This window comes from Capricornis sumatraensis, chromosome 8, assembly GCF_032405125.1.
Source record: "Capricornis sumatraensis isolate serow.1 chromosome 8, serow.2, whole genome shotgun sequence".
Taxonomy (NCBI): domain Eukaryota; kingdom Metazoa; phylum Chordata; class Mammalia; order Artiodactyla; family Bovidae; genus Capricornis; species Capricornis sumatraensis.
In genome coordinates this window covers 59809797-59836041 of record NC_091076.1, presented here as the reverse complement: position 1 = coordinate 59836041, position 26245 = coordinate 59809797, and the positions used below count along the sequence as shown (strand labels likewise).

The following is a 26245-nucleotide window of genomic DNA, read 5'->3' as shown; positions in this document are numbered from 1 at the left end:
CTCATCTAGGTAGTTTTTAAGCCTGAAAGTCTGGTGTTTGATTTACTGTTTGCACTTTGCCCATCCTCTTCCCTCAACCTAATGGCACTTTATATTGAGATATCTGAAAAGATGGGTTTGATTGGAAAGATAACGCTCTTAATCTGATTTTCGTCATAGTCAGAAGTACTTGAGAAAAGCTTAGAGGTACCTCTTACTACTGTTTCAAGTTGGGATATTAAAGCACACCTCAAGTTACTGAACTCTAGTCAATTGGTGACCAACCACAGGCAGAGGAATATTTTCTCGCGTCTCTACTTGCATGCCAGCTACCTCTAGCTAGAGTTTATCTTTCCGGGCTTTGCTGAATGTGTCAGGAAACAGCCAACACATTGTGAATTTTTTCAGCCTTTCCCCTTCTGCTTACATGCCCATTGGCATGTGGTCTGCTTTCCAGGGTGTCACAGGCAATGATTTTACCAAATGTTTTGACATGGGTTACAGAGATCACCAACATTTTAGCCCACTGTGTCTCAACCGCCTGCCGTCTGACTGCTGAGCTAGAATCACATATTTTTATTTGAATTACAAGCAGCACCTCACTTATAGATTCCAAATTCTGTATTAGTCCACATATGAATTAGGCTACTGTGAAAAGCAAAATACCAGTGTCTCAAACAATTCAGAAGTTGATTTTCTTCCTCGTGTTACAGTCTTGAGAGTAAGCTGTCCAGAGGTGATGTGGCAGCTTCACTTCTCTGCTGGCCCTCAGGTGTTACATGGTTAAAGATGGCTGATCACTTTGCCCTCATCAGCCAGCAGATTGCTGTAAATATCCCTTTCTTTTATGAGCATAATCATGGCTATGCCACATCAGTTTGACTAGAACTTGGTTACCTGGTTGAACAGGCTGCAAGGGAGCTTGGAAATATGATCTTTAGCTGGGGGTCATTTGCCTTTTTAAAAGAAGAATAAATATTAGGAGACAACCAGAAGTCTCTGTTTCATGGACTTTGAGAAAATATTTACAACACAAAATATAAAACATTGTATTCATAATACATAAAAGCTTCTACAAATAGAAGAATGCAATCCAATAAAAAGAAATAAAGTTATATTAATGTGTAATTCAGTTGAAGAGATACAAATGACCAGTAAGTGTATAGAAGGATGTTGAACCAATTCAGCAAAATCAGTAATGAGAGAAATCAACCAAAAACATTTTTTTTTCCAATCTGATTAACAAAACTTGAACTGTTGATAATATCCAGATTTGACAAAGATGTAGGATACACTGTTTGATAATTGGAATGTAAATTTGTAGAGCCTTTTGGAGGGCAGTTTGGTATGGTCTGTAAATAACTAAAATGATCATATGCTTTGACTTAGAGATTCTACTTCTAGGAATCTTTCTTACAAAGTTCAGTACAGTGTATTATTTATAGTAACAAACATTTGGAAAAAAGCATAAATGCCTAACAATGGAGAACTAGACAAACTGTGATAAATTCATGTAATGAAATACTATGTAATCATTTAGCAAAATAAAGTAGGTTGATATGTTTTTACTTGGAAAGACAGTGTTCACAGTATGTTAAGTGAATGAAGCAAGTTACACTACAACATGTCTAGTACAACCTGCTTTCTAGAAAGGGAAAAAGAAATATATATACTGTAAAATTTTATTAAAAAGTCTGAAAATGAATAAAACTGATACATGTAACAATGGTTACCTCTGAGGAAGTAAAATTAGAGGTGTATAAAGGTATTTTTTACTTTTTAATTTGTGTATGAGTATACATAATGGTGGGATTATGGGAAATCTCTCTTTTTGTATTTTTCTAGTTTTTTAAAATTGAAAAAAGTTAATATAGTTTAAATACTGTAAAGAGTTTCTTTATACTTTATAGTATGAATATAAAAGCCTCAAAATTATAGAAGTGACCAATTTAAAAAGTGTTTTGCAAAAAAAATTTTATATGCCAAATATTAATGTGACTTTTGAGATTTAGATATGATTCACTCAAACTAACCCTTAGTTCGGTTCAGTTCAGTCGCTCAGTCGTGTCCGACTCTTTGCGACCCCATAAATTGCAGCACGCCAGGCCTCCCTGTCCATCACCAACTCCCAGAGTTCACGCAAACCCATGTCCATCGAGTTGGTGATGTCATCCATCCATCTCATCCTCTGTCGTCCCCTTCTTCTGCCCCCAATCCCTCCCAGCATCAGAGTCTTTTTCAGTGAGTCAAATCCCACACCAAAAATTCTTTTTCAGGATTTCCGAGAACTTCTAGGGCTTACAATGGCTTTTAGTTTTGAGTTTCTACTTTTGCTTAATTCTCAGTTCATCAGTTTCTCACCGCTTGCTCCTTGCCGGACCATGTGTGGAGTCAGCCCCTTAGCTTTGATTGCCCGCTCCACCCGCTACCCCGCCCACCACTGCTCTGCCCACAACCCCCCGCAGTTACATAAGGTATTCATATGTGTCGCACACTTTTGTGATTTGGTGGAGTAGAAAAGGTTTGCATTTAAAATATTGCAAATAATTTAAAATGGAATGCTAACTATTCTTTTTAAAAGACCTTCAGTTACTTTACCAGTCTTTCATCTTTGCTTGTCACTAGTCGATGTGGACTCCTGCCATGTTATCCTCTTTCATTGTACTGGCACCATAGCTTCTCTTCTCTGATATCCTTTTTTTTTTTTTTTGCCCTGTTCTGTCAGTTCAGTTCAGTCGCTCAGTCGTGTCTGACTCTGTGACCCTATGAATTGCAGCACGCCAGGCCTCCCTGTACATCACCAACTCCCAGAGTTCACTCAGACTCATGTCCATCAAGTCGGTGATGCCATCCAGACATCTCATCCTCTGTCGTCCCCTTCTCCTCCTGCCTCCAATCCCTCCCAGTATCAGAGTCTTTTCCAATGAGTCAACTCTTCGCATGAGGTGGCCTAAGTATTGGAGTTTCAGCTTTAGCATCAGTCCTTCCAAAGGACACCCAGGGCTGATCTCATTTAGAATACACTGGTTGGATCTCCTTGCAGTCCAAGGGACTCTCAAGAGTCTTCTCTAACACTACAGTTCAAAAGCATCAATTCTTCGGTGCTCAGTCTTCTTCAAAGTCCAACTTTATACACGACCACAGGAAAAACCATAGCCTTGACTAGACGGACCTTTGTTGGCAAAGTAATGTCTCTGCTTTTGAATGTGCTGTCTAGGTTGGTCATAACTTTCCTTCCAAGGAATAAGCATCTTTTAATTGCATGGCTGCAATCACCATCTGCAGTGATTTTGGAGCCCCCCAAAATAAAGTCTGACACTGTGTCCACTGTTTCCCCATCTATTTCCCATGAAATGATGGGACCAGATGCCATGATCTTAGTTTTCTTTTTTTTTTTTCTTCGTTTTCTGAATGTTGAGCTTTAAGCCAACTTTTTCACTCTCCTCTTTCACTTTCATCAAGAGGCTTTTGAGTTCCTCTTCACTTTCTGCCATAAGGGTGGTGTCATCTGCATATCTGAGGTTATTAATATTTCTCCCAGTAATCTTGATTCCAGCTTGTGCTTCTTCCAGCCCAGCGTTTCTCATGATGTATTCTGCATAGAAGTTAAATAAGCAGGGTGACAATGATACAGCCTTGATGTACTCCTTTTCCTATTTGGAACCAGTCTGTTGTTCCATGTCCAGTTCTAACTGTTGCTTCCTGACCTGCATACAGATTTCTCAAGAGGCAGGTCAGGTGGTCTGGTATTCCCATCTCTTTCAGAATTTTCCACAGTTTATTGTAATCCACACAGTCAAAGGCTTTGGCATAGTCAATAAAGCAGAAATAGATGTTTTTCTGGAACTCTCTTGCTTTTTCCATGATCCAGCGGATGTTGGCAATTTGATCTCTAGTTCTTCTGCCTTTTCTAAAACCAGCTTGAACATCTGGAAGTTCACTGTTCACATATTGCTGAAGCCTGGCTTGGAGAATTTTGAGCATTACTTTACCAGTGTGTGAGGTCAGTAGGCCCTTAATTCTGTGTCATAGGCAGAGAAGGTTAGGTGTCTGTTTCCTAATGAGGCCTTGAGACCTCATCTTGCCCAGCGAAAATAGGATATATTGTCAAGATATATTCTTCAACAGACAGTTACCTCCCCAAGAGGGACTCTGGTGCCTGCTGTTACAATAATAATTTCCTCTCTTTCCCTCCATACTATGGTTGTCAGTGTAACTGATAGGGTAGTTAGCATATTATTTTTTTAAACTCTTACATCCCCACCCCTCACCCCGCCACTCCACCCCCACCCTGCCTCCATTCCCCAGTAAAGCCCAATTCTTTGGTCAGTGGTGTTGATAGGTGAGTCTTAATTGACCTTGGCTTCCTGCCATGAAACAGAGGAGTTGTGAAATGTTGACATTATTATAACATCTAATCACACCTTCATGTTATTAGGGGCAGGGAGCAAATGACTTATGCTTAAACTAGAACATCCATGCTAAAATGTTGACTTTTTAAAAAATATTTATTTTTAAAATGTCTTTATTGGCTGTTGGGTCTTAGTTGCCACCTGCAGGACCCTCAGTCTTCATTGTGTCACGTGAGATCTTTAGTTGCAGCACGTGGGACCTAGTTCCCTCGCCAGGGGTAAAACCCAGGCCCCCTGCCTTGGTAACATGGAGTCTTAGCTGCTGGACCACCAGGGAAGTTCCCAGGAATTAGCTTTTATAAAGCAAATGTAAGGAGAAATAGTTGCAAATTATTCTTCCTTGATAGAACTTAGTCTAACAAACAATTGGGCTATAAGAACATTGGTACATATAAGGTCCTATGGCATTAAAAGATTTTAACCACATTCAGTGTAAGATTTACATACTGTTAGAGGCTGTACATTGAGAAGGTGATGGCATCCCACTCTAGTACTCTTGCCTGGCAAATCCCATGGACAGAGGAGCCTGGTAGGCTGCAGTCCATGGGGTCTCGAAGAGTTGGACACAACTGAACGACTTCCCTTTCACTTTTCACTTTCATGCATTGGAGAAGGAAATGGCAACCCACTCCAGTGTTCTTGCCTGGAGAATTCCAGGGACGGGGGAACCTGGTGGGCTGCCATCTATGGGGTCACACAGAGTCGGACACGACTGAAGTGACTTAGCAGTAGCAGCAGCAGAGGCTGTACAATACAGTCAACAGGAAGAAAGCTTCTGGTAGTGGAAAAAACTAAATTAAAATCCGGATTTTGTTTACTGAGTCTCAGTTTCATCTGTAAAATGAGGATAATAAGACATGTTTATATAAAACATATAACTGGCTTAGTGTGGTGCCTAATATATAGAAAATACATGGTAGCAATAGAATTTTAGCAAAATTGTTATTTTCATAATACTTATTATTTTGATGTTTATTACTGTCAAATATGTTTCAAAATGAATGGTCTCATTTTAAATTCATGAGAGCTCTTAGTGTTCCTGGCAGCCCTGGAATATTTCCCTAGTCAGTACACTCCCCATTTTCCAAAGCCACTCTATCATATCATCTCTGCTCCAACTTCCAACACAACTCCTCTCTTTTCATTCTCAGCTTTGACCTTGTTTCTTATTTTACTGAGAAAATAGAAGCAGCTAGAAGAGAGCTTTCGTATCTCTCCACCAACAAATCTATCAGTCTACCACTTGTGTAACTCTACACTGTGCCTTTCTTCCTTTTATAATGGGAAAGGGCCAATCCTTCCATTTGTGTACAAAATCCCCTTTTGTGTACTCACAGACTTAGCCCTGAACAGTTCTCCTCCCCTTACTCTTCGGTAATCACGTTTTACCTTTTATATTAGATAATTCCCATTAGCATACAACCATGCCATCACATAGGTTCTGTGTTAAAAGTAATTCCTGTCCCTTTCCCTTCATTCATATTTTCATCCAGCCACTACATTTTTTCCTCTTCCCCCTAGAGAGAAGCTCCTTGAAAGCATATCCTTATCTCAACCAGATTTTCTAATTGGGTTTTCATTCCTGCTATTCAGCTGAAACTGCTCTTATCAAAGTTTTCTATTACTGCCATGTTGCCAAATGCAGTGGTCTGTTCTCAGTCCCCTGCACCTCGGCAGCATTGAACCGACAACCTCAACCTTCAGTTGGCTTCTGGAATATCACCCCTTCCTGGATTTTCTTCAGCTTCACTGGCCACTCTGAGGTTTATTTTAGTAAATCTTCTTTGTCTGCCCTCACTTCTAAATATTGATGACTCCCAGAGCTCAATTCTTGGACCTCTTTTCCTCTCTCTCTAGTCAATTCCTAGGTTATATCAACAAGTCTCATTGCTTTTATTGTCTTCATAGTGCTGACTCCTAGATTTATATCTGAAGTCTCAGTCTTCTCTGAACTCCAAAGGTGCATACCTTTTTTTCCCATGCTGTCTCTTCATTTGTATGGCCAGTAGTGTCCCAAATACATTGTAACTCCTTTCCCCAGTTTTACTTATTTCAAGAAATAGTACTTCTAGCTACCTCTAGTCAACCAAAAGTCTTGAAGTCTTCCTTGACTCTCTCTGCTCACATCCCATGCATCAGCAAATTCTATCAGCTCTATCTCAGTGTAGATCCAGAATCTGACCACTTACTACCTTTACATGCTGTCACCATGGTCCAAGCCGCTACACCTCTTGCCTAATCTTTCTTCTTCCACTGTGTGCTCCTACAGTTTTTTGTGTTTTTTTTTTCCTCCACACAGCAATCAGAGTGATCCTCTTAAAATTATTTCCCTGCTTAAATTTTTCCAGTGGTTTTCTATCACATTTAGAGGAAAATCTAAAAATTCTTACTATGATTTTGGCAACTGCTCTGACTTTATCTCCTACCACCTTCTATCTCCCTCATCTGTTCCAGCCACAGCAGTCTCTTCACTATTCTCTGAACACACCAAGCATGGTCCTGCCTTCCCATTTGGTCTTCTCTCTGCCCGAAATTTTTCTTTACCCAGGTATTCACATGGCTTTTTCATTACATTGAGGTCTCTACTCAAATGCCAGCTCATCTTAGGAACCTTCTTGACTGTCCTGTCTGTAATAGGTACCCTATTCCCCATATCCTGCCCTCCCTCAGTCCCTATTCTTTATTTATCTTCGCTTTTCTTCTATAGTGCTCATCACTACTTGACATTTTATATTATTTTTCTCTCCCTCCCTGAAGGTAAGTTCCATGAGGACAAGAATTTTGTTGTGTTCATCTCCAGCCCCTGCAGGATTGCCTGTGGCACTCAATGTTTATGCACCATTAGATCTTATTCATACGCTTAAAAGATCCTGGGGAAAAAATGATCTTTAAAAAAATTCTGGTAAAATACACAAAACAAAGTTCAACGTCTTAACTATTTTTTAAGTGTATAGTTCAGTGGCATTCAGTCCATTCATACTGTTCTGCATCATCTCCACCATCCATCTCCAGAACGCTTTTCATTTTGTAAAACCAAAACTCTGCTTACAACTCTTGTTTTTCTTCTCACTCGCTAGCACCTGGAAAACCTATCTTACTTTCTGTCTCTATAAAGTCTTTAATTAGCCACCGAAAGATAAGTTTTGAACATCTGAGGAGTCAGTCACCCCATAGGTTGCTTTTAATGAGTGCTTTTTAATAACTTCCCTAGGGTCAGTACAGTGCTAGGGACTCTAGGGATACGAAGGTAGTGTCCTCTGCAGTTCTGTTCTGCGGGAACTAAGAACTGCACGTGTCTTACTAAAGGTAAACATTCTGCATCTTGTTATTGTGCTCTGACAGTGTAAACTGAGGTATGTTTGGTTATGAGTTATTTTTTATAGCCATTTCCTGCTTTCCTCTCCTTTTTGTCCCATCATTTCAAACTGATAGGAAAGTATACATTTTTAGGGGAAATTCACATAACATAAAATAACCACTTTAAAGTGAAAGGTTCTGTGTCATTTGGGACATCCACAGTGTCGGTACACTGTCTGTCTGGATCCAAGACTTTGCATCACTCCGAAAGAAAACCCCATGCGTTAAGCAGCCACCCTCCATTCCCTCCTCTCCGAAGCCCTTGGCAACCACCAGTCTGTGTTCTGTCTCTATGGATTTACCTATTCTGGATATTTTCTATAAGTGAAATCATAGGATATGTGACCTTTTGTGTCTGTTAGGTTGGTACAAAAGTTATTGCGGTTTTGGACTATGAATTTTAAATCATTATAACTAGGCTCAGATACATCTTTGTTGATCAAAACAGGAGCCATTATAATCAACACATTTTGGCCAATGAAGAATAAAATTGTTTACTCCTGGAGTGTAAAAATCCATGCTTCAGAATTTGACGAACGGTTTGAAAATATTTTCTACCTCCTGCTGGTTGTGGAAGCGTTATCCCTGGAAATGTTGTTGAGATGCTTGAAGTGGTAGTTGGCTGGCAAGAGGTCAGGTGAATATGGTGGATGAGGCAAAACTTTGTAGCCCCATTAATTTAACTTTGGAAGTGTTGGTTGTGCAACGTGTGGTTGGGCATTATCGGGCAGAATACTTGGGCCCTTTCTGTTGACCAGTGCCAGCTGCAGGCGTTGCAGTTTTCAGTGCATCTCATTGATTTGCTGAGCATACTTCTCAGATGTAATGATTTCACTGGGATTCAGGAAGCTGTAGTGGAGCAGAGCAGCAGCAGACCACCAAACAGTGACTATGACCCTTTTTTTTGGTGCAAGCTTGGCTTTGGGAAGTGCTTTGGAGCTTCTTCTTGGTCCAGACATTGAGCAGATCATTGCTAGTTGTCGTATAAAATCCACTTTGCATCACACGTCATAATCCAATTGAAAAATGGTTCACTGTTGTTGGGTAGAATAAAAGACGACACTTCAACGACAGTATTTTTGATTTTTGGTTAGCTTATGAGGCACCTACTTAGTGAACTTTTTCACCTTTCCAATTTGCTTCAAATGCCAGATGACTATAGAATGGTCAACACTGATTTCTTCAGCAACTTCTCATATAATTGTAAGAGCATCCGCTTTGATGAAGGCTCTCAGTTGGTCGTTGTCAACTTCCAATGGCTTGTCCACTATGCTCCCCAACTTCAAGGCACTCATCTCCTCTGCAGAATTTCTCGAACCACCACTGCACTGTACGTGTGTTAGCAGTTCCTGAGCCAAATGCATTGTTGAGATTGCAGGTTGTCTCTGCTGCTTTACTACCCATTTTAGATTAAAACAAAAAGATTGCTCAAATTTGCTTTTTGTCTAACATCATTTCTCTAATCTAAAATGAATATAAAATAAACAGCAAGCAATGTCATTAGCAAAAAAACATAAAGTGAGAAATGTGCATTAAAATGATGTGTAATATAACCACATTTATTTAAGAATGTATCCCAATATCAAAAGACAAAGTTCAGCTGTGCAAAACGACAATTATTTTTGCACCAACCTAATAGTTTATTTTACTTAGCATGATGTTTTCAAGGTTCATCCACAAGGTAACGTGTATCAGAACTTCATTCCTTCTTATGGCTAAACAATATTATTAATATAGTATATGTATATATATGACAGTTTTTTATCCATTCATCTCCTGATGGGCATTTGGGCTTTGTCTACTTTTTGCTTATTGTGAATAGTGCTGCTATAAACATTGTACCTATATTTGAGCATCTTCTTTCAATCCTTTTGGGGATATACCTAGGAGTGAAATTGCTGGATCATATGGTATTTCTATGATCATATGGAATCAAGATTGCCGGGAGAAATATCAGTAACCTCAGATACGCAGATGACAGCACCCTTATGGCAGAAAACAAAGAAGAAGCAAAGAGCCTCTTGATGAAAGAGGAGAGTAAAAGAGCTGGCTTAAAACTCAACATTCAAAAAATGAAGATCATGGCATCTGGTCCCATCACTTCTTGGCAAATAGATGGGGAAACAATGGAAGTGGTGACAGACTTTATTTTCTTGGGCTCCAAAATCACTGCAGATGGTGACTGCAGCCATGAAATTAAAAGACGCTTGCTCCTTGGAAGAAAAGCTATGACCAACCCAGACGGCATATTAAAAAGCAGAGACCTTAATTTGCCAACAAAGGTCCGTCTAGTCAAAGCTATGATTTTTCCAGTAGTCGTATATGGATGTGAGAATTGGACCATAAGGAAAGCTGAGTGCCAAAAAATTGATGCTTTTGAACTGTGGTGTTGGAGAAGACTCTTGAGAGTCCCTTGGACTGCAAGGAGATCAAACCAGTCAATCCTACAGGAAATCAATCCTGAATATACACTGGAAGGACTGATGCTGAAACTGAAACTCCAGTACTTTGGCCACCTGATGCGAAGAACTGACTCATTGGTAAAGACCCTGATGCTGGGAAAGATTGAAGGCAGGAGGAGAAGGGGATAACAGAGGAATGAGATGGTTGGATGACATCTCCAACTCGATGGACATGAGTTTGAGTAAACTCTGGGAGTTGATGATAGACAGGGAAGCCTGGTGTGTTGCAGTCCGTGGGGGCACAAAGTCGGACACAGCTGAACGACTGAACTGAACTGAATTGATGGTATTTCTATGTTTAATTATTGAGGAATTGCCAAACTATTTTCCATAATGGCTGAACCATTTTACATCCCCAGTAGCAATGTACCAGAGTTCTCATTTCTCCACATCCTCCCTAACACTTGTTATTTTTCATCATCACTATAGTCATCCTAAGTAGATGTGGAATGGTATCTATCTTATTGTAGTTTTAATTCCATTTCCCTCATGATTGATGATGTTAAGCATCTTTTCATGTGCTTGTTGGCCATTTGTAGACCTTCTTTGGAGAAAAAGATATTTTTGACAACTGAATAATAATACTCCATTCAATGAAATATTCTCCTGTTTTGGTTAAAGTTCTCTGGATTAAAGCCCTAGTGTGTGCTGTTAGGGCAGTAGTCAGTAAACTAGCCTGTGGGCCAAATCTAGCTCACTACTTGTTTTTATATGGCCTGCAAGCTAAGCATGTAGCCTACTCTGTGTCTTACTCCATTCTGCTGCTATAATAAAAATACCATAGACTAGATGGCTTATAAGGGATTCCCAGGTGGCTCAGTGGAAAAGAATCTACCTGTTGATGCAGGAGACGCAAGTTCAACCCCTGGATTGGGAAGATCCCCCTGGAGTAGGAAAAGGAAGCTGAGTCCAGAATTCTTGCCAGGAAAGTCCCATGAACAGAAGAACCTGGCGGGCTACAGGCCATGGGGTTGCAAAGAGTTGGACACGACTGAGCACACACACACCAGGTGGCTTATAAATAACTGTGTGTGTGTGTGTGTGTGTGTGTGTGTGTGTGTGTGTTTCCTCACAGTCTCAGAGGCTGGGAAGTCCAAGATCAGGGTGCCAGCAGATTCAGTGTCTGCTGAGAGTCTGCTTCCTGGCTCATAGACTGCCTTCTTGCTGTGTCCTCACGTGGCAGAAGGGGCAGAGGAGCTCTGGGTCTTTTATAAAGGACTCTAATCTCATTCATAAGAGCACCACCATCAGAACTTAATCACCTCCCCAAAGTCCTGCTTTCTAACGCCATCACATTGGGGGTTAGGTTTTAATGTCAATACAAGAATTTTGAGGAGATACAAACATTCAGTCTATTGCACCCTGCATTAGAAAGTCCTAATTCTTAGCTTCTAATTTTTTCACAGCCCTGATCACTGATGGCCAGAGAAGCCCTTAAGAATCAAGAGGGGTCCTTGGTTTGTTCCTGGGTTTCAGCGTCCTCCAAAAAAAAAGAGTCAGTAGATACTTGTGGGGAACATTCAAAATGAACTATAGTGTTCAATTTAGTTCTCATAGATGACTAAGTATTTTGTATTTCAATAGATATTAAATTCCAAAGTATTTTTGATAGGAACTAAATGTAAAATTTCTAAAGTATCACTTAAATTTCAACTGTCAGTATCATTAAGAGTATCTTCCCTCAGTGAAGTTCCAGCTCTCACATTATTAAAGGTAAAAATAAGAGAGTTTATTAAAATCATCTCTGAAGACTTGTTTGGCCCCGAATTCTGAAGCTCTGTGATGCCAGCATTAACTGTTAGGATGTCATTATGCTCAATAGCCCACTGAACTGTGGCGTCCTGTATCTCAGAACTTAATCTGAGACTGAACTGAGACTGAATCTGAGACCCTTCTGTAACTGAACTGTTTTGAAAATTTATCTTCTCACACTTTAAGTTTTCTTTGACTCTTTTTTTCAAGTAACAGACTTCAAGTTGATGAGGTACCCTGATCATACCGATTTCAGTAGATGTGCCTTTTGTTAGAAGGAGGCTGTTAACGACAGTCATTGCCATGCTTTGTGTAGGCCTTTTGAACACGTGTTGGCTTAAGAAAATACCATTCAGATTAAAAAAAAAAATCAAGTACAGAAACTTAGACTCAATCATGCTCTTCCATTTTCTATAGTGACTCTGTGTGACCCCATAGATGGCAGCCCACCAGGCTCCCCCGTCCTTGGGATTCTCCAGGCAAGAACACTGGAGTGGGTTGCCATTTCCTTCTCCAATGCATGAAAGTGAAGTCGCTCAGTCCTGTTGGACTCTTCAAGACCCCATGGACTGCAGCCTTCCAGACTCCTCCATCCATGGGATTTTCCAGGCACGAGTACTGGAGTGGGGTGCCATTTCCTTCTTCAACAATGAAATTACCCTAAACCAAACACTGTCTTTGTGTTTTGATAGGTTACTTCATAGTTAAGGGAAATTGAACGTTTAAGAGCAAAGTTCAGTCCATTCCTGAAGAAAGGACTTCTCACTTTCCTGCAGCTATTGCAGGATTCTGGATGAGATTTCATTAAGGTAATAGCCCCCAACCCTAGAGAGGGCTCTTAGTAGGAATTTGCATTTCCAGGGAATTCCCTGGCAGTCCAGTGGTTAGGACTCTGTGCTTTGTGCTTCCATTGCTGAGAGCCTGGGTACCATCCCTGATGGGGGAACTAAAATCCTGTGAGGTGCAGTCAAAAAAAATTCCCAAATGAGTAGATGCAATACTCCTGTCCCTGGAGGCCTTTTAGCTCTCAGATCAACTCAGCTCCTTTGATTCTCAAATATTTACTTCTCTGATGAGTTTAGAAGCTTCCTGAATAAAGTCCTAGAAACCTCTAGTAGCATCAGACTAATTTCTGTCTTTGTGCATTTTTATTGGTCTCTATGCTCTTAATTCCTTGATTGGCAGCTTTGTTAATGAAGGAAGCTCACTTTAATAATAAAATTATCAGGTTTAGATACTTGTTATTAGAAGCTATGTGCCAAATTGGGGACTTTGGTAGCCCCAAACTGGGGACTGTGTGCCAGCAAATTTGAAAAACTCTGCAGTGGCCACAGGACTGGAAAAGGTCAGTTTTCATTCCAATCCCAAAGAAAGGCAAGGCCAAAGAATGCTCAGACTACTGCACAATTGCGCTAATTTCACATGCTAGCAAAGTAATGCTCAACATTATCCAAGCTAGGCTTCATTAGTATGTGACTGAAAACTTCCAGATGTTCAAGCTGGATTTAGAAAAAGCAGAGGAACCAGAGATCAAATTGCCAACATCCATCGGATCATCAAAAAAGCAAGAGAATTCCAGAAAAACATCTGCTTCATTGACTACACTAAAGCTTTCGACTGTGCGGATCACAACCACAATGGAAAATTCTTGAAGAGATGGGAATACCAGAGCACCTTATCTGCCTCCTGAAAAACCTGTATGCAGGTCAAGAAGCAACAGTTAGAACTGGACATGGAACAATGGACTGGTTCCAAACTGGGAAGGGAGTACATCAAGGCTGTATATTGTCACCCTGCTTATTTAACTTATATGCAGAATACATCATGCTCAGTGCTGGGCTGGATGAAGCAGAGCTGGAATCAAGACTGCCGGGAGAAGTATCAATAACCTCAGGTATGCAGATAACACCACTCTTACGGGAGAAAGCAAAGAAGAACTAAAGAGCCCTTGGTGAAGGTGAAAGAGGAGAGTGAAAAACTGGCTTAAAACTCAACATTCAGAAAGCGAAGATCATGGCATCCAGTCCCATCACTTCATGGCAAAAAGATGGGGAAATGAAACAGTGAGAGACTTTATTTTTTTGAGCTTCAAAATCACTGCAGATGGTGATTCATTCATGAAATTAAAAGATACTTGCTCCTTGGAGGAAAAGCTATGACAGACCTAGACAGCATATTAAAAAGCAGAGACCTTTCTTTGACAACAAAGGTCTGTCTAGTCAAAGCTATGGTCATGTATGGATGTGAGAGTTGGACCATAAAGAAGGCTGAGCATTGAAGAATTGATACTTTTGAACTATGGTGTTGGAGAAAACTCGTGAGAGTCCCTTGGACTGCAAGGAGATCAAACTGGTCAATCCTAAAGGAATTCAATCCTGAATATTCATTGGAAGGACTGATGCTCAAGCTGAAGCTCCAATACTTTGGCCACCTGATGCAAAGAGCAGACTCATTAGAAAAGACCCTGATGCTGGGAAAGATTGAAGGCAGAAGGAGAAGGGGATGACAGAGGATGAGATGGTTGGATAGCAACACTGACTCAAGGGACATGAGTTTGAGCAAGCTCTGGGAGGTGGTGAAGGACAGGGAAGCCTGGTGTGCTGCAGTCCATGGGGTCGCAGAGTCAGACATGACTGAGCAATTGAACAACAAATCCCAGTCATTAAAACTAAGAGGGTTTGTTGCTCACACTACACAACTCATTCTGAGGCTATTATAGAGCCATACCGGCTGTTGTTACTTTATTTTTTAAAAACTTATTTTGGGATATCACCAATTAACAATGTTGTGATAGTTTCAGGTAGGCGACGAAGGGACTCGGCCATACCTATACCTATACATGTATCCGTTCTCCCCCAAACTCCCCTCCCATCTAGGCTGACATATAACATTGAGTGCAGTTCCCTGGGCTACACAGTAGGACCTTGCTGGTTATCCACTGAGCTGTTGTTACTTTAAACATGCCTATCTGTGATGTGCTCTTGTCCATTATTTGAACCTATCAGTAGGATAAAGATTTTAATAAATGACAGTTGTCCACTGAAAAAAAGAGGATTTGTTGCTGTTCTTCAGTCTACTTCCCCATAAGAGGTCTGTAGTTGTTCTATAGTCTTAAGCCTTGTTTATAGTCTTTCCCTTTGTCACCGATTCAGTGGACATGAACTTGGGCAAACTCCAGGAGATGGTGAGGGAAAGGGAGGCCTGGCCTGCTGCAGTCCATGGCGTTGCAAAGAGTTGGACACTACTTGGCACCTGAACAACAGCGTTTGTCATTATCAAGAATTCCTACTCTGCTTTCAAAAGAGGGCTGCAGTTAGGTCTGTTCATATTCCAAAGTCTTGTTTTAGTATTTTCTGTTACTACATGGCCTGTCCTCCTTATTCTGATGTAGAGTTGAAGTGTTTAGAGAATGATCATACTTACATATTACTCATTCTGTATCCTTTGATCAGCTTTTTAAAATTCTGATGCCTAGATTGCACTTTGTACCAATTAAATCAGAATATATGGGGGTAGAAGCCCTGGATCTCAATTTTTTTTTTTAAAGATCCCCAGCGTGATCTAGAAACCACTGGCTTTAGTAATCATCTAGTGTCGAGGTTCCTTCAGTCATCTCTTTATTACTCAGGATTAATTAGATGACCATATAACTGCATTTCAGTTACTTGAAAAAGAGATGTTCTATAAATTAAGATAGAACTGCAATCATTATCCCTGTTATTTAGACTGTAAAGAAGCCATTTTTGTGGTAAAATATATATAACATAAAATTTACCTTTTTAACTGTTTTTAAGTGTACAATTCAGGGGCATTAAGGACATTCACATTATGTACTACGACCACCACCATCCATCTCCAGAACTTTTCTCGTCTTCCCAAACTGACACTTCATATCCGTTACATCCTTCCCTGCAGCCCCTGGCAACCACCATTCTACTTTTATTTCTATGAATTTGACTACTTCATATGAGTAGAACTGTACACTATTTGTCCTTTTGTGACTATTTCATGTTGTAGATCATTCATGTTGAAGACTCATTCATGTAGCGTGTGTCATAATTTGCTTCCTTTTTAAGGCTAAATAATACTCCAGTATATATCTACCACACTTGTTTCCCCATTCATCCATGGATGGACTCCTGGATTACTTTCACCTTTTGGCTATTGTAAACAATGCTGCCATGGTCAGAGATATACAAGAAGCCTGTTTTAAGTGATAAATTGATGTCTGTTCTTCTGCAAGATGCTTATCTGGATAAATTGCTTGTTCTTAATGCAGGAGACCTGGGTTCGATCCCTGGGTTGGAAAAATCCCCTGGAGAAAGGAAAGGCTACCCACTCCAGTATCCTGGCCTGGAGAATTCCATGGAATGTAAAGTCCATGGGGTCGCAAAGAGTCGGACACAACCAAACGACTTGTACTTACACTTTCTTTTTTTTACTAATTTTTTTTTTTTGGCTTCAAGGCACAGCATGCAGGATCTTAGTTCCCCAACCAGGGATGGAACCGCTGCCCCCTGCAGTGGAAGCATGGAGCTCTTAACCACCAGATTGCCAGTGAATTTTGAAATTGCTTGTTCTTCATGGATAGGTTGTACTCCTGTTCACCAGATGAGCTAGTACTTTTCTTTAGTAATTGATCTTCCTTTTACAGAAGAGGGCAAAAATTAAGTACTGTTCCAAATGCCCTCTGGATTTTCTCAAAGGTGGTGGTAGAATTATTGTCTCTTATCTCTCCTGCTCAGGCTGTTGATCAGTCCCATAGAAGTTGTGTTTTACAAATATCATAACAGAAGTCTCTGTATGTCTAGTAGGAAATTAAGGATTCATTCTGTGTAGTTTAGTTTAACTGCAAAATGCTACTAGGACAAGATTGTAAGCTTAAAAATCAACCTTAAAAAGGCTCCCAGGTCATGTTATTCTGAGTGAATCAGTGAGTGAAAGTCACTCAGTTGTGTCCGACTCTTTGCAACTCCATGGACTACAGTCTATGAAATTCTCCACGTCAGAAAACTGGAGTGGGTAGCCTTTCCTTTTTCCTGGGGATCTTCCCAACCCAGGGATCGAACCCAGGTTTCCCGCATTGCAGGCGGATTCTTTACCAGCTGAGCCACAAGGGAAGCCATGCTATTCTAGAAGTTGTAAACTAATTAGATTGAATCTAGAACCCACGTTTGTTCAGTTGCTTAGTTGTGTCTAACTGTTTCTCCTCTGTCCATGGGATTCTCCAGGCACGAATACTGGAGTGGGTCGCTATTCGTTTTTTCAAGGGATCTTCCTGACCCAGGGATGGAACCTATGTCTCCTGCTGCTCCTGCATTGGCAGGCGGCTTTTCTACCACTGAGCCGCCTGGGAAGCCCGGAAGCCACATTAGTTAACTCTGTTGCTATACATGGCCTTAGCTTTTTTTTGTTATAGAACCTAGTACCTGAGCTGAGAGCTCACTATTTAACTTCTTCCCATTCTTAATGAACCTACTTTTTGTCTCTCAACCTCCTCGAAGGGTATACTTTATTTTTTTTTATAGACAGTTCAGATAGACACTTTTATAAGCGAATCAGCTACATTAGTCAATAGGTGGAAATTTTATGGAGGCAATCAACTTTGGAAAGGTAGTGTTTACTTAATTTAACATTGTTTTTTGTAAGGCATTACTTCATAATCCTGGAACCTATTTTTATAACATTGAAGAAATGAATTTTCATATGTGTGTTTATTGTACTTTGATCTTTTTGACACTTTTTCTTAATTTTATACTTAACAATAAAAGTCAGTTGAAATGAAAAAAGGCTTAGTGACATCACTAAAAGGAGAGACATTTTAAACTTTGTTAGTCTCTTTGGGTTAATGCCTGAGCTGCATCTGTGCTTTAGAGGTACAAAAATGCCCTAAAAATTGAGAACCTGATGAGATAATGTAATTTTAGAGCCTATTCTACAGGTGAAACATAGCAGCTTGTTCTTCTTGTTGAAAGACTTGTCTATCGAACTCTACAGTTTGAGAAACAGCGTAAACAAGCCTTATTTTTCTTTCTAGATCTTCATCTGCTGGTGGATGTTGCCTGCAAGCAGGAACACTTTCCAAAGGAGGAAGAATTAAAAGAGTGAGGATTGGATGACAAATGTGACATTGTGCACTAGCTGTAGCTGGAGGCAGACTAGCCTTGCACGTGACACACTGTTGGGATTTTTTCAGTTCTGTTAAGGAGAAAAAAAATAATATTTTTGTTTTGTTAATTGAGAATTTTGTTAATTGAGAATTGGAATTTGATATTTCCTACAGCTGTTCAGTTCAGATTGTTTACCTTGACAAACTACAAAACATCTAGCAGTCTTTTGTTTGTTTGTTTGCTGCCCAGATCCCTTTCACATGAAAAGTCCTGGCCTTCTGTTACAGTCAAGAAGCAGCTAAAAACAGCTGCGTGTATGGTCCCGGAGAATACTATGTGTGTGGGTGTGCTGATCTGTCGTCTTGCCACTTTCAAACAGTAGTCAGTGCAGCTCCACTGGGGAGTTCAGTCTATCTGTTTCAAATCGCAGTGTGATCCTTTTAGAGAAGATTGTGAGAAGCAGAGGCATGTGAGGTCACCAAGATCACAGGTCTAAATGGGTCAGGAATTCCAGGGAAGAAAAACTCTGGGGAAGAGTTAATTTTCTAAATGATTAACCAGGAAATGCTCTGACTTCCTCACCCAGCATTCTGTTTCAAGAGCAAGGCATCTGGGCTTGGACCATCCATCACACTTAACAGCCCCTTATTCTTTTCTATTAATGGGAACATTCTTCTATTTTCATATCTTTCTTTAATTTTAATAATACAGTATCATAAATGGTAAGGTTTTGTTAATGTATCACTTGTTTAATATATCTTCTAAAGAAAAGTATTTTAACTTGTTTAATTGTATTTATAAATGCTGGTAGATTTAAAGTTTTAAAGCTTTTTATTTTTATTAATATTGTGGGTAGAAGGATAAAGGATGCCTGTGTAATATTTTTATTTTTAAAGGGAAATGTACAATGTGTGAGCAAAACCATTAAGAGATTTAACACAGTGTTTATACTTACATTCAGTAAATATAAATTCTCAGCTGTAAAAGATACTGTGTGCAAATTCTGGGACTAACTGATTAGTAGTTACCTAACAGAAGCTATACCTTTAACAGTTTATGTATGGTTTAAGCTTCTGAGAGAAGTTTGGATAGTGGGATAGACTTAACATTTTTATCTCATCCCCTGTTTAGGATCCTAAATTTGAATAGTAGAATTGTCGAACTGGTTTTTAGGAGAGGTATCTTGGATATCCAGTTTCTGTAGTTGATCCCTCACTTGCTCATCCAATGACAGCAAGAAGCTTTCTGATTTTAAAGTTTTCAGTTGACTAGAACTTTCTTATTGGATTCTGCCTCAGTTTTCCTTATAAGCACTGCAGAAACAAAAGGGAAGCCTAGGAATATGAAACGAATGAGAAAGGAAAGGCACATAGTGATATGTGACATAAATACTCTTTCAGCCATGGTGGGTGTAACAATACATTTTTTAAATTGCGTTGTGCCTTCCCAGTGATGTGAAACCCTGGAAGTATTACAGAGATAGTAGTATTTTAGAAAAGGATGAGCTCTGTTTTGGTCTGCAGTGACTCAGTTTAGATATGAAAATAGGTCCTGAAAAGTGACCTCTTTGGTCTGTCTGATTAGACTAGTCCATGTCTATGTGATGAACATTTATTCATCTTTATCAGCAAGGTTTAAAAGATGAATGGATTATCGAGACTCCTACATCTTTTGGTCAGATTCTGTATTTTGGTAGAGGATGTGAAGAGGAGACCCAGTTTCTAAATGAAGGAACTTTGCCTTTTCTCTGTCATGTTGAAAAAGCTGATAAATAAAATATCACTAAGTAAGTGATATTCTTTCCCTTAACTGTGCCTTTCTTGGCTTCATATAAGTTGAAAGAGATAATATCTTTTGAGGAACATGTGTCAAGCAGGAACCTTGACATGGATTTGGTTTCAGTTGTTTTAAGGCTTAATTAATGAAATGCCTTTATCAGCTTTCCAAACTTTTTTTATATACTGATACAACAGATCGGGGAGCTGGATCTCCTGCTATACTCACATGCCTGCTACCCATCACCTAAAGCTATCATTACTGTCTTGGAAAAGTGGCAAAAGGTAACATAAAATCTTTGTGTAAATTAGTCAGTAGGGTCTGAAACATGCTTACAAGGTTCCTGACTAGCACCTCAGTATTTCAGCACCTTAAACAAAAAATTTCAATCAGTCAACAATAAAGTGAGCGTTTCAACTAGACTTGTTGTCTTGCTTGGTTTTTACTGTTGAATTGGTGATCAATAGAAACCTCATTCATTATGACTAGCAATCACATTAGTAAAGTTCAAAAGGAAGTGTGCTCTGTTTTTCAAAGAATCTGACTTAAAAAGTCCTGAGTTTTCTTCATTTACACTTGAATAGAGATTGAATAGTTAAAATGCCATTGAGGGTAAGGACAGTTCTTAGACATGCTTTTAGAAACCTAGGTTTGGGGAAAGAACCGAAGTCTGGTAACTTTAGTCAGTGCAGATGTGAAGATAGATCCTGAAGGGTGATCTGTTTTCTGTGGGAGGTTGGTAGTAGGTGTCAATGTGGGCACTTCATTACCGCAGTGATGCCATCTTTATGGAAGTTAAAATTGCTTAGGGATGACTCCAAAACTTTGAAGCCAGAGAATAATTTCTCTTCCTTATCGATTCTGCTGGCTTTTTGTGTCAATACTGTGTAAATAAGCACAATATATCAGTGAACTAAGCCCTATAGAGCTGTTTGGTTTGATCGTGAGTAACCTGAGGTACCCAGCCTCATGATACGTATTATTGTCATTCAGGGTTTCCTCGAGAGAGAGCAACCACATCTGTATTTTTTTTCCTTTCAACTAAGTATCCGTTTAAAGCCTCTTAGGTTGGGTATCTTAATTCCTTTGCAAGTTTCAAGCAGGAATAGGCGAGGCAAAATCAATCAGTAGGTTGCTGCTGCTGCTACTAAGTCACTTCAGTCGTGTATGACTCTGTGCGACCCCGTAGACGGCAGCCCACCAGGCTCCCATCCCTGGGACTCTCCAGGCAAGAGATCTGGAGTGGGTTGTTATTACCTTCTCCAATGCATGAAAGTGAAAAGTGAAAGTGAAGTCGCTCAGTCATGTCTGACTCTTCGTGATCCCATGGACTGCAACCTACCAGGCTCCTCCGTCCATGGGATTTTCCAGGCAAGGGTACTGGAGTGGGTTGCCATTTTAGTAGGTTACTGTTTGTTTAAAGTTTAAAGATGTTTTTGCATATATCAGATATGTAATAATGTATATTTAAATCTTTTTGTTATACTTTTATATAGAATACATAAAAACATAAAACCATAGCACACTTTTAAAAAATTCTCTCCAGAAGAATTAGATCTATTTCTATTCTTTAGGAAAGGAGCTATAAAAGGTCTATATTTGTATTATGTTCTTACGGTCAACCAATAAATAAAAAGTGCTAAATTAAGAACTTACTTTAGACTTTATCTCTCCGCTCTAGGTGTTATTAGGCCTAAAATGCCAAAACTGTCCCCATAAACTCTCTTTAAAAACTTACTAAATTTTTAATTGAAATATAATTGAATTACAATGTGTTAGTTTCAGTGTGCAACAAAGTGACTCAGATACATATATACACACACACACTTTTTTTTCAGATTCTTTTCTATTATAGTTTATTCCAAGATACTGAATATCGTTCCCTGTACTATACAATAGGTCTCTGTTGTTTACTTTATATATAGTAGTTTGTATCTGCTAAGCCCAAACTCCTAATTTACTCCCCTCCACAACTTTCCCCTTTGGTAACCATAAGTTTGTTTTCCATGTCTGTGAGTCTCTTCCTGCTTTTCGAATAAGTTAACTGTGTCATATTGTAGATTGCACACGTAAGGGATCGCATATGACGTCTGTCTTCGGCCTGCTTCACTCGGGATGATCGTCTCCGGGTCCATCCATGCTGCTGCAGATGGCGTTATTTCACTCTTTTTTATTGGCTGAGTAGCGTTCCATTGTATGAATGCACCACATCTTCTTTATCCATGTATCTGTTGGTGGACATTTAGGCTGCTTCCATGTCCTGGCTATTGTAAGTGGTGCTGCTGTGAACATTGGGGTAAATGTATCTTTTCAAATTAGACTGTAAACCCTCTTTAGGGATAAAATTCTCAAGGCAACCAGGTCACTCATACCTTTTGCCTTCAGAGGCATTATGTCATTTAATCTTTTTTTTTTTCTTTTTTTTTTCATTTAATCTTTACAACAAACCTACAATGCAGTTATTATTCTCCACATTTTACAAGTAGTCAGTTTTCACAATTCTTTTGTACACGTTAGAAATTGTTTGAAATTTTATGTGCTTCTTGCCACAACTTAAAATGTGCTTTTTACCACAATAAGCATGTAGCATAAATCTTAACCTTTTTTAAGTATAATGTTAATCATATTCACATCATTGTTCATTTGTACAGTTTGGAAAGATTATTGGCATCAGGTTAAAAATAAAATGTCTGGTCACAGTCAAATACAGTCTGGTCATTTTGAAAATTCAAATTTTAGAGACATACATCAGAAACGTTTGCATTCTTTCTAAAGAAAATGTTACTAGAAGGGTTATTTTTCACAAATGTAATTAACCAAAAATCAGTTTTCTTTTTGCCTACACTCTTCTTATTAAGCATATATATATTTACCCCTTTACTTGTATTTATGATATAGACTTACTTTCAGTTTCACATTGAAGGCCCAGGTCTGATCCATAGTATTATTTCACATCCCAGGGATGTAGGAAGAAAAATAACAGATTCCAGCCCTCTGAGATCACCTAATGTAAAAGCTTGGTACAGGCAGTTTAGAAAAGAGCTACTGAATTTAAATTTGCAGAAGCTGAAGAAAAACTGCATAACATGGACAGAATTCTTGCCAGGGTAGCTGACTTAAGACAACGATAAATCAGTGAGTGAGAACTACTGCACAGGATCACATTATTCTGGCTTTGTGGCCTTTATAGACACTAAAACCCAGAAGAGCAGATATCCCTTTGAACTTACATTTGCAAAACGTTGTGTCCATTATTTTATCTTATGGGTTTCTTTTTGGTCTTTATTTCCTCATCCTGCCATCTGTCTCTTGGGTTGCAGAATCTGCTTACCTATCTGTTCACGTGGCCTTGATTTACGTGCGGAAGCTTGCTTACTCAGAGAAAGGTACTGAGGACTGAACTGGGTGCAGTTTGGCCGTGGCTCAATAGAGGGAGTCGGGGAGCCGAGAGAAGAGCAAGCTCAGGAACGTGTCTGGTGAAGTGTGCGCGCACCGTGCCCCAGGCAGCCAGGAGGAGGGGGCGGGACGGGGCGGCTGCCTCTGGCTGCTCCACCCTCACTGTGTCAGCAGGTAGAGAGCGTGATTGCAGTCCCAGGGGAGGGAGTCCGAGCTAGAACACCAATTACAAACCACAGGCTTCCTCCTCTAGGGAGTTGATCCAGAATTGTCTTTCTGGAAGGAAAGCACTTGAATCCTTCCGAACTTTCCAAGTCTATCCATGATTCAGAGACCTTGCCTTCTCCCTTTGGGATTGTCTGTGTTCCTGGTAGTGAATTGTTGCTGATGTATTTGCTTCTTTGCTCTTTCAAGATCTCATCATTTTTATATGCTGTTTGGGGAGAAAAAGGACTTTTGTTAGAAAGGAGATTTCAGAAATGGTTTTGGATCCTCTCTCAGTGGTTTTAGAGTTCTTGGGGACAGTAGCTCTAACCTTGGAGTAAGTTTCTGCCTTTGACCTGCATGGATTATTTTTTCAGGCTGCGGAATTTCTCGGCTCCTACCTGCAGTGTGGGGCACTTGGTTTGGTTGCAGAGTAAGAAGGTGGAAGAATGAACTGTACTTGGTTAAGCAGTTGAAACCTTTTCTTGAGCAGGATCTATAAAAGCATAATTGAATTTGTTTCACCCCCGTGGATTCCAGTGGGCCCGACAGCACAACAGGTTTGCAGATTTCTTTTGAAATTCTTTTTTTTTCTCCTTCTGCCTCAGCGAAAGAAAAGAATCTATGTAACAGGTTCATATTCAATTGCTTGGCTTTTCAGCACTTATTCTGAAGACTTAATAAGATTTTTTAACTTGACCTCTGAACACAGTGGGCTTTGTGGTTGAAGTGCATTTATATTTACTTAAGGGTGCACATTTTGAAATCTTAGAATAAGATTTTGTTTGTACAAAGACCCAGATTCTCAAGTGTGCCTAGAAATAGCACAGATCTACTCTACTCAGGATTATTTTTACTTTTTCAGGGCATTCTACTTAGAGCTTGTAGACTAATCACCTCCTTACTCCCCCTGTCTTTTATTCCCCACCTCCTCAAGGAATTTGAAAACGTGTTAGGAATAGTCCTTTGTTTTAATATGAACCCGGAAAATTACAGATTATAAGATCTGGATAATAAAGTAGTTTCCAAAAGCATCTCATGGGAAATCACAGTGCTTGGCATTCTCAAGTAGGAGAATAAAAGGAGGAATCCCTAAGATAGAAAGGAAGATAAAGATAGAAATAGGAATTTCAACTGGAAAAGATAATTGGAAAGCCAACCTTTTCAAATATTCTTCTAATTATGAAAATTGGAAAAGATTGTGATGCTCAGATTTATCCTGTGAATATGTGAAGACATATAAATCAGCACCTAACTTACTAGCAAATCTAGGTGGAAAATTTAAAACTCAGTATATTTAAGTTCATGAAAAGTGTTATAGGTTCAATGGGCCTGGAACTTTGGCTACGCTGAAGTACAGTTTAATGTTGAAACTTTTATGAATACATGTAGCATCTTTGGCTATCTCTCAGGTGTGGTCTGAAATATTGTTCCCTCTCCTTCCCCTTAAAAAAGAAGCTCTGTGATCTTTAGTTTTTTACCATTGACAAGTTTTGTAACTTAAAAGGGCCACCTCTTCATTTTCTGAGCTGGAGTTTTTCACTCTCACCTTTGATGCATGGCCTTAGTCGTTTACTTTGCCTTGTTTTGTTCATTAACATTGGGTTTAGTGGCTCGAGAACTTGTTGCATATGGAAGACCAGCACCAGGTGATCTGACATAATAAAAATTCAGGATGTGACATTCAACCTCAAGCAACACTGAGAATTCCCAAGAGAAGTGCGATATCTTTACTAATCATAGTGAAGATGGGAGAAAATGACATACCTGAAGCAGAAGTAGGCTGACAATAACCTTCTTCCCTGCTTGAGCAGGAATACCACCTGTCCTTGGGAATATACTTTAGAGAAAGGAAGGGCCAAAACTACAACTCGGCTTTCTGAAACTGACGCAGAAATTTCTTTTCCGCCATTTGTCTGGATTTGAGAACCTGCGTTTGGTCTTAGCTACTGGAAGCGGTATGTATGGCCGAAGTGCATCGCTGCAGCTGGTAGCATGAGTGGTGGCCACCAGCTACAGCTGGCTGCCCTCTGGCCCTGGCTGCTGATGGCTACCCTGCAGGCAGGCTTTGGACGCACGGGACTGGTACTGGCAGCAGCGGTGGAGTCTGAAAGATCAGCTGAGCAGAAGGCTATTATCAGAGTGATCCCCTTGAAAATGGACCCCACAGGAAAACTGAATCTCACTTTGGAAGGCGTGTTTGCTGGTGTTGCTGAAATAACTCCAGCAGAAGGAAAATTAATGCAGGTAAGGATGACTTTATTATTTTTCACTTTCCATCTGTTTGAAATATACCTTCCTTCTTTTGTCTCCCAGATCGAATTCCACAGAAGGGCTCTGCTGCCTGGCTTTCTATTTGTTCCATCTTGTTAAACATGTTACTTATTGACATTCTAAAGCAAATTCTGAGTTTATACTCGAGAAGAAACATAAATGCTGTATTTTATAAGATCATCTGCTATTTTTAACTCTGGTATTACACTACATTACATAATAAGACCTTTCTTTGCAAGTGATATATTCTGGACACTTTTTTTTTTTAAATAGATGAAATATATGGGCTTGTATTTAATTAACTCAAAGAGTGTACATATATCCTGTTTTAGATTTGAGGTGAGCACTAAGGTTGATTTTGATGGTCAGCAGCACCCTGACATTCTAGAATGCCTTTGGAGCATATTTGATCACTGTGTCACTTTTAAAATTCAGTCAAGCTTGAATGCTACGGTTGGCTTTATACCATGTGGGGCACCTTATTGCTAAGCCCAAAATGGAGAGGATTGGATTACAAAATGGA

General features: G+C 39.7%; 2 protein-coding genes across 2 annotated transcripts in view; both read left to right on the top strand.

Annotated features, from left to right (window-relative positions):
- HSF5 (heat shock transcription factor 5) overlaps positions 1-18070 on the top strand; it is a 48463-nt gene extending 30393 nt beyond the window's left edge. The window contains exon 6 of the mRNA XM_068979012.1: positions 18000-18070. Coding sequence (XP_068835113.1) covers positions 18000-18070 — 71 coding nt within the window. The remainder of the gene's footprint in view (positions 1-17999) is intronic.
- A 7373-nt stretch (positions 18071-25443) lies between these two features.
- The window catches only part of RNF43 (ring finger protein 43), a 65958-nt gene continuing 65156 nt past the window's right edge, over positions 25444-26245 (top strand). The window contains exon 1 of the mRNA XM_068978862.1: positions 25444-25695. Coding sequence (XP_068834963.1) covers positions 25444-25695 — 252 coding nt within the window. The remainder of the gene's footprint in view (positions 25696-26245) is intronic.